Source organism: Parasteatoda tepidariorum, unplaced genomic scaffold (assembly GCF_043381705.1).
Source record: "Parasteatoda tepidariorum isolate YZ-2023 unplaced genomic scaffold, CAS_Ptep_4.0 HiC_scaffold_41, whole genome shotgun sequence".
In the NCBI taxonomy this organism is placed as follows: Eukaryota; Metazoa; Arthropoda; class Arachnida; order Araneae; family Theridiidae; genus Parasteatoda; species Parasteatoda tepidariorum.
In genome coordinates this window covers 23,758-32,737 of record NW_027261739.1, presented here as the reverse complement: position 1 = coordinate 32,737, position 8,980 = coordinate 23,758, and the positions used below count along the sequence as shown (strand labels likewise).

Genomic DNA, 8,980 nt, shown 5'->3' with positions numbered 1-8,980 from the left:
AGATGTAGGGTGTAATTGCACAAGGCCAGGGGTTCTTAGGGCCATTGGACTTATGAAATAAAACTCAACCCAACAGATTAAAAATAATGCACACAATGGTCAGTACTGACAGGTAAAAAGAAGGGGGGAAAAGATACAAAACTATTCTTATCTAAAGGTTTTATAACAATCTGACAAATTGAATTAATCTTAAAAATGATAAGAACACCATAGCCATGCAATAAAAGAATTGATTATTTATGCATTTATTATTTCAAGAAAAAACATTCTTATTACAAACCTTTTGAATTTAAACTATTTTTCCTACTCGCATGTCTAGTCTTGCAGGGGAAATAGGAGTATCAGTGGTGACACTTTTTCCTTCTGAAAGCATACAGAAAAAATACTACTCATAAAATAAATTACATTTGAAATATTCAAACTAAATAATACAAGGAAATAAATACCTTTTTTCATTACTGCAAGCATGAACAAAAAACATAGCAGATATAAATTCAACATTTTTGATTACCGAATGCTGAATGTGCAAAAGTTTTTCTTGTTGAGTGTGCAAAATATAGTTAGCATGCTTTTAAGAAAGCCATTAGGTATTATCTTACAGGTAATTAAATATTGGTAAAAGACTTTTCGATTGTTATTTAAATGCATTCTTTTATTTTTAATACTATCAACTCAAAACTCTTTATTTAAATTGAACAAAAAAATTTGCACTGCCTCAGTTATACGCGTAATTCAACTTAAAGTAACATCAGTGTGACTTCTGTTGTTGCAGATTAGATGACAAATAACTTATATTGGGTATTAAGATGTTAGTTTAAGCAGGACTGTTAATTTTTTTGCTAGTTATTTATTGTTAGCTTATTTTTTGTGGTTATTAATTGTTTTTTTTAGCATTAATTGTTAATTTTTTATTAATAATTTTTTATTATTTTGTGTGTTTTTTGTGAATTTTAAATTAATTCTTACATATGCTTCATAGTATAATACCATTTGTGTAATAACAAATATGATCGGAGGCGGATATGATCGGACTACACAGGGAGTCTTTAGGCCAGCGGGGATCGAACCCACGAGCTCCTGGACATAGGCCAAGCGCCCTACCAACCAGGCTATCCCGGCCTGTATACAACTTATAGACATACAACTATATATATCTGATATAAAATACTCTGTACAGTGTTTTATATCTATAGTTTAAGAAAATGGAAAGTTCATTAAAAGCAAATTTAGTATATAAATTTTGTTTAATTCCGCAAATCTTGTTTGAAAATAAAATTTTAGTTCAGTATTTCATAAATTATCTAAATATTGAATTACATTTTACATGTATCTAAATTAACAAAATGAAACTGATGCCTAGAAAAATAAATTAAAACAGACAGAGTGATAGAGAAAAAAATGAACTATGAAAATAAAAATATGATAATAGAAAAGCCAAGTATTATGAATTTAAGATTACATGAAAGTAATATGACATAATTTATTTCTTTTACCCTATATGTTGCAGATATTTTATTGAGTTTTAAACTAGATATTAACAGATCCAGCTGCTATACTAGATTCACACTTTCTGCAATACAGAAACTGAATTAATGGCACTAAAAAAAGTTTTAAACCAATAAATTTTTGCTCATCAAGTTTTATTTGCTTTAAAACTTACAAATAATGTACTTGATGAAATACTTTTGTGTTATGAGTCCTCTTTTTGTTGAAAGTGTAAAAAAAAAGTTTTTTAATAACACTATAATTTTAAAAGTAATTTCATCCAGAAAAATTCAATTCAATAAATGATTGATTAGGTTTTGGGAAAATATTAATTTACTAAGGAAACAAATCTATCAAAATTGAATTTTTATTACCTAAAATAAAAATTATTAAATTTAAAACATAAATTTAATGATATAAAAAAGTAACAATGACCTTAAGAGTTATAAAATAGTATTGATGTTATTGACCTAAAACTAATATCAATAAAAGAATATCAAATTATAACTAAAAAAAACATTTTTTTAAGAGTGACGATTTGAAAATAATTTCAAATAAAAAGAATTAAACAGAATATATCATTGAAATTTATATCATACATGTAAAGATAGAATATATTTCTAAATATTCTTATTCACTGTCTTACTTTTATTAACTGGTGGGTAGGCTGTTGTAGATAGCTTTTGAAGTGCTGGATCTTCAAACTTTTTTCGAATTGGATCAAGTAATCTATTCAAATAAGTTTCTACTGAAGCCTTCAAGTCTCCAGGATGAAGTATCTAAAAAAATTAATTAAATCAAATGAGCAGGAAAAAAATTTAAATAAATTTAAGAATACTTTGAAAAAAATCAAAAGATTTCCTGATTGTTTAGGGAAGGTTATAAGAAAACAAAATAGAAATAGGAACAAAAATCATCAAGTATTTTGTTTAATTATGTAAAATTTATTTCAAATGGTAAAATTTAACTAAGATATCAAATTTCTAAATTATCTACAAAATCGTTTTAAATGAATTTCAATCATTTTACATTTACATAAAAATATAAAAAGAAGAAAATATGTACAATATAGCAAAAACATAAGGCAGAGTTATCTTTATCATTTAATGGAAATATAGTTTAATTGAACACCAGTCTTTTAGATATGGTGTAAATTATTCATGAAAAATAAAATAAAGAAACGGAAATATCAGCTACAGTTAAGATTTTCTATTGTTAACTGAATGAGCAAAAATGTGTTTCAAGTTAAAGGACTAAATAAATTAAAAAGATTAATAAAAATTAGAATATATTTATATTTTTTAAGCTCAGTCTTACCAGTCTTAGAAATTTAAAAAGGCAGGGACTTTTTGAGCAATAGAATAAGTATATATAATACAAACAATAATAAAAATTCAAACAATAATTCAAAACAATGATAAGCATTAAAAAATTAATAAATTTACATATTCTTCATATTGAATTTATATAAATAACTTTCTCCCACCTTAAAAATAAAAAAAACAATTTATATAACTTTTAAATACAGATTGGGTGGCTGATTTAAAATTTTTAAAAACTTTAATCATAAATTTGTCTGAAGCTCATTCAGGTTTATCTTGTCATGGATTTTCCAACGTTTGTTTTCATAAAAAAAAGAATTAAGTGTTTATTTTTACTGTGTGGCTAAATATTCATGCTACTGACTTTAAATATCTTACTTTTATTCATTTTGCATCCATCAAAATAAATATATAATCCCATTAAAAGAATAAAAAACTTCTAAACGAAGGAAAACATTCAGAAGTGTCTTAACTATGCATATGCTAACATTTTTACAAACACAGAAAACTGTAAAAATGAGCTGTGCTTGAAAAAGAAACAATTGAAATATTACTGAAATTAGTTATTTTAGCATGAATTAAGATATCTCTCCAAAAAGAGAAATCACCCTAAAGCAGTGTATATACTTTTTTAAAAAAATTTTATCAAACATTATATTAAAAAAAAAGTATTTTAATGTTTCATATTATAATTTTAATTATTAATTAAATATTAATATTTTAATTTTAACATTTCAAAATATTAAAAAAAAGTTCTATATATTAATCACTTCAACTACAAAATCATTGATCTGGACCAAAGTTTTGAAAGCCATATGTAAATTATGTACAGGTTATCCAATTCATACGCCAATTAGGTAAAAAAAAAGAGAAAAAACTTGGAAAATACATTGGTGACCAGAAGACCAGATATTGGACATAAAAGCCAGAGACTAAAGCCTTTCAATCGGTGGGTCTGTAAATGTAATGAGTTGCTGAAAAACATAAATTTTCAACATAACCAACATAAAGAAAATATGATGAACATATGCAGGTGATTAACATTTTGAAAATCTTCGTTAACATATTTTAACACAAATACACACATATTTTCAAAGTCGTCTTCTATATCAGCATTATTTTTATAATTTGCGTTTCCACCATTTTCTTCATTTCTCTGAATGACAAAATCTAAAGAAATGCAAATTAAATAATAAAAGAAATATAAAATAACTTTTCATAAAACTAAGTATAGGTGAACATAGAGCAAGAAATTATATGGAATTGAACTTAACCGGCAATTTACCATACATTACAGTTCTAAGTTTGAAATTAAAAATCTTAGCTTGGTAATGCTTACAAAAACTACTTACTAAGTATAGTTTTAACCTTTTTTTTTAAAGAACTTTTTACATAAAAAAACCATGTTACAAAATGCGAAAACACGAATGGCTCATTTTAATAAACAAACAATTCATTTTTCTGACACCACTTTTGAAAATTTCTGAATCTTAAAATGATTTTTTTTTAATATTCAATGTAAAATACATTTTGTTTGTTACAGTTGTTTAAAAAAATTATGTGGCAAATATAGAGTAAGATAAAAAAAAAATTAGACATACAAATATCTTACATTTCAGAACAAATGTTCAATTTTAAAAACGATTTGAAAACAATAGAAAAGTCCTTAACCTTCATCTTTGAAGAGTAGCACATGTTTTACAAAAGCCAGAACTCCATTATCTTCTAAATTACCAGGTTCACAAAATGCCTTTTTAAGCTTCTTCTTAACAGTAGAGGGATTATCGAATAAGTCTATTCCTGAATCTTCTAAAGAGGGACTCATTTTTCCACCAGTAAGTCCAGGCACTAATATTAAAACAATGTAATACATTTATAAGAGAGCAAATCTACAATTAAATGAATTTCGCAAAAATAAAGCATACTTGAAATAACTTATTTATTCATGAAAAGAAAGTTAAAGGATAGCAGAAATATTTTAAGAAAAATTCGTTAAATAAACTTCAGTTAAGACAACCAAAATTGCATATGAACAAAATTTAATTGCATAAATTTCAATCTTAAATTATTTTTTAATAATTTCTCTCATTTTACTTTATTGATTTTGATTTATTAAAATTAATTTTGATTTATTCTTAGTTGAGAATGATGAAAAATTTACATTCTTTATATGGATAATGAATGCATACATTTTCAATTTTCTTCATTCCAAAATGGAAAACAGTGCAATATTGATGCCCCCAGAACAAACAATATTGACAAAATAAAACAAATTTACTCATTCAAGGCCCCCAACATTTCTAAGACAAAGAATTTAGTTATTTCTAGTTTAAAGGGAACTTTGGATGACCATTTATAATTAAAACCTTTCAAATATCACAATATTTTTTATATAAACATAAAAAAAATTAGATAAACAAAATTCATTTCAATACAGGATCCAAATAACAAGATAGAAATTTAAAAGTAAGTTTTTATTAATTTAGTAACCGCTCTCTTGGTTGGCATCTTAAGTTTTATAAAATTTAAAGCCTAACTGAGGTAAGATTAAATAAATCTGATACTTGTGTAAGAATGGACGACGTCCGTACCACCAGAGTTTTCAATGCCAGACCAGTTGGCACACGAAAAAAAAAGCAGACCGAATTTGAGATGGATAGATGGCCTAGTGAAAGATCTTTTGGCCCTAAAAACAAAAAATTGGAAAACACTAGCAAAAAAAGAAAAGGTTAGCCTGGAAAAAAACTTTTTGAGAGGGCCAAGGCCCACCCTGGGCTGTCGAGCCATTGATGATGATGATGACTTGTGTAAATTCTTCAAACAAGTTTAAAATTTTACATATTTAAGACTTGCTACAGATATTATGCTATTATTAAAAAAAGGAGGGGGGGAAAACTGTTATGAGAGAAATTTTTTGAAATTTTTTTTAAGAGAATCCACAATTTTACATTTACAATTCCCATCTAATCCAAATTCAAAAGGTTCACTTTGCTGACTTCATCACATCTGTACAATTTTTGCCTCTAATACATACCCAATATTGAGTTTCCTTCAGTCTCTTTTTCATTAGATTAAACTATTGCCTGATCTGAATTCATAAATATGCGTTGTGAACTAAACAGACATTAAACACCTAATTAAAATCATATTACTTTTATAAATTAGTAAATGGCATTAATAAACTTTCATAAATTATCAATTGGATTCAATCATAATAATCATAAAGATAAAATATGTAAAAATTACTGTTTATTTTTTAAATATTTTTATTATGGGTAGTCAAATAGTTGGTAGATAAAAATCATTTAAGATATGTAAAGAAAAAGAAGTTATTTTAAAAAGAAAAGATATGTAAGTAAAAGAGATGAAAAGAAACTATTAATTTAACCATGATATTACTGCAAGCATTTCATTAAAATAAAGTATAACATGCATTTCAAAAATTATTCATACCCATTGGATTCATTAGATGAATTCTTTTAGCATAACCCAATTGAGGTAAATACTGAAACATATCATAAAAATACTTAAAAATATTACAATTAAAAAATGAAATTAATGCAAAAAATGAAAATTTAAGTATATTTTATATGAAACAGTTCATAAAAACAAACCATTTCAGCGAAAGTGAAAATCTTTCTTTGGTCAACGCCACCAAACTGAGCATCTACTTTAAGGTATTCTTCATCTAAGGCCTGTTGAAAAATGAAACTATTGCATTCAGATTATTGCATTTATAGTTTTATAGCTAAATAGTTCATTACAAATAATTTTTTGATTATTTTCTAATGTAGTATACTTTTAAGTAAAAAAATACATCAAAAAGTAATAAAAAAATTTAATAGAATAAAAATTATCATTATTAAAAAAAAATCTTATAATTTTATTCCCATAAGCTGTAAGCTATAATTTTTACAGCTTATATTAACTGTTATTTATTACCATGCCATATTCATGACAGGGTAATAAATAACAGTTCATGAAATTAGAAGATTTTACAAGTGAGAACAGAATAAAATGCCTTGCTGAAAGCTTTTTACAGCCAAAGAAAAAAAAGTAAAATAACAATGAGTAAGAAAGAAAAAAAGAAAAAGAATTGAGGAACTAATTTTATGTCCAACAAATTTAATACTTTTTAATAATGAATAACATAATTAATCTTATATTTTTATCTTTTAAAATTCTTAACAGAAAAATGAAATTATATCAAGTAGCTCAGTTGGTCAGAAAATATAGGAATTGAAAAACATTCGAGTTATATGGAATGATAAAATTCTGGTTAAATAAATAACATTATATTACATTAAAATAAAACTATTAGTATAAATATGAAAGACCTAGGAAGAAAAATTGACCACACAAAAATCAATTTAATTGTCAAAACTTATAACTTCACAAAAATTAAAAATTTATTACTAACTGATTTCCTAATATGCTACAAGGAAAATTCCAAATTGCCAGTACCTAACCGCAAACACTATCAGTCCATAGATTTAAAATTTTATTAGATTAGTTTTTAATACTTGTGAAAAAATGGTTAGTAAAAAAATTTTCAAAACTGAGAATAAAAAAAAATATATGATAGAATTAATGAAATATCATAGATTTGAGGAAATATCTTGCCATTATAGATTGAAATTATGCTAAAAGGAATAAACCAAAAAACTAATTATAATCCTAAAAACTTTAAGGAATGCACGATTTTCAGAAAACATATGTAATTTGATTTAGAGGACAAATGATATGATTAACAGATCATTAATGTAGCAATAAAAAAACAAAATTGTTATATTACTACTTTCTTAAATAAATTGTGCAGTCAATTTACAGCCTGATTAATGGATTTACTGATAGAAAAAACCTTTATCACTTAAATAAGCTTTTTAATTTAAATTTAAAAATTTTCCTTTTAAGCTTTTAATGAAACTTAAGTACGTTCACCTATTAAAACCGTATAATGTCAATAGAGTATAACAAATTACCCTGAAACACAATTAGATACACATTATTACAGAGAACCTTTTAATCAACACACTTTTTAAATATAAATATGACATAAGTTTTGTATCAATAATATGCTATATCAGAATTGCGTATGCTAACTTGCATTCCTGGATACGTTAAACTGATTAGGAAAGGATGATCCACTTGCTTAATAACTTCAGCTTTCTTTGCATCAGGCTCCGTTACTAAAGATTATAATCTGTACACATCTTAAGTATATTCTCTAAAAATATAAACTTTGCTTAGTTAAAATAAGACAGTTTATAGCATGCAGAGACATTATTATATAAAGAGAAATCTGATTGGTTTTATAAACAAGCTTTTGTAATGGTGAAAATTACAGACATAAAAATTAGACTAACAAGGGAAGTACACATCTCAAAAATTCCTATCAAAACAAAATTAGACACCTAATTTGCCCCATTAAAATTTCAGTTCATTTATTTTTAAACTAGCAAAGTTTCCAGACTTATCTCAATGGTGGTGTAGTGATTAGGCTCTATGCCTTCTACCAGAGAGGTCTTGAGTTGCGGGTCCTGATCTCAGCTGGCACGATTGAATTTTATTTCTTATTTTCTATTCTAAAGAAGATTGATAACTATCTAATATGCTTTATTCAATTTATAAATTATTATTTTTTAGTTTAAATTTATTTTTTAAAAAATTAAATTTTTAAAAACAAAAAAAATTAAAATATATTTATTTTTTAATTAAAATGTATGGATTACTTAAAAAAGAAATATACAATTTTAATTTAAATTTTGAACTGCAAATTTTTTAAATAATCCATACATTTTAAATAAAAAATAAAATTTTTATTAGATTGTAATTTTAAAAAGATACAAAATGTTATTTTAAATTTTAAAATTTTTTTCTCAATGACCTAGATATTTTAATCAAAAAAAAATATTTTAAATTTCTATTAATTTAGTTGTTCTTAAAAATTTAAGTTCTAAATAAATAAAAAATTTATTAAATGAATAAAATATTAAATAGTTATGAATCTTTTTTAGAAAAGGAAATTAGAGATATAGTTCAACCTTTCCAGCTGGGATTTAATCTCAGGACATCATTTCTATTAGTTTAAAAATAAATGAACAGAAACTTTAATGGAGCATATTTTACCCTAGTTAGACAGCTAATATAAACCCTATCCAAGGTTTATAAAA

General features: G+C 24.7%; 1 protein-coding gene across 1 annotated transcript in view; it reads right to left on the bottom strand.

Annotated features, from left to right (window-relative positions):
- Positions 1 to 286: 286 nt before the first annotated feature.
- The window catches only part of LOC122272518 (tyrosine--tRNA ligase, cytoplasmic), a 12,960-nt gene continuing 4,266 nt past the window's right edge, over positions 287 to 8,980 (bottom strand). Inside the window, 7 exon segments of the mRNA XM_071176914.1 lie at positions 287 to 363; positions 2,132 to 2,264; positions 3,012 to 3,022; positions 3,804 to 3,977; positions 4,479 to 4,655; positions 6,261 to 6,312; positions 6,422 to 6,502. Of these exon segments, the coding sequence (XP_071033015.1) occupies positions 290 to 363; positions 2,132 to 2,264; positions 3,012 to 3,022; positions 3,804 to 3,977; positions 4,479 to 4,655; positions 6,261 to 6,312; positions 6,422 to 6,502 (702 nt within the window). The 3' untranslated portion in view covers positions 287 to 289.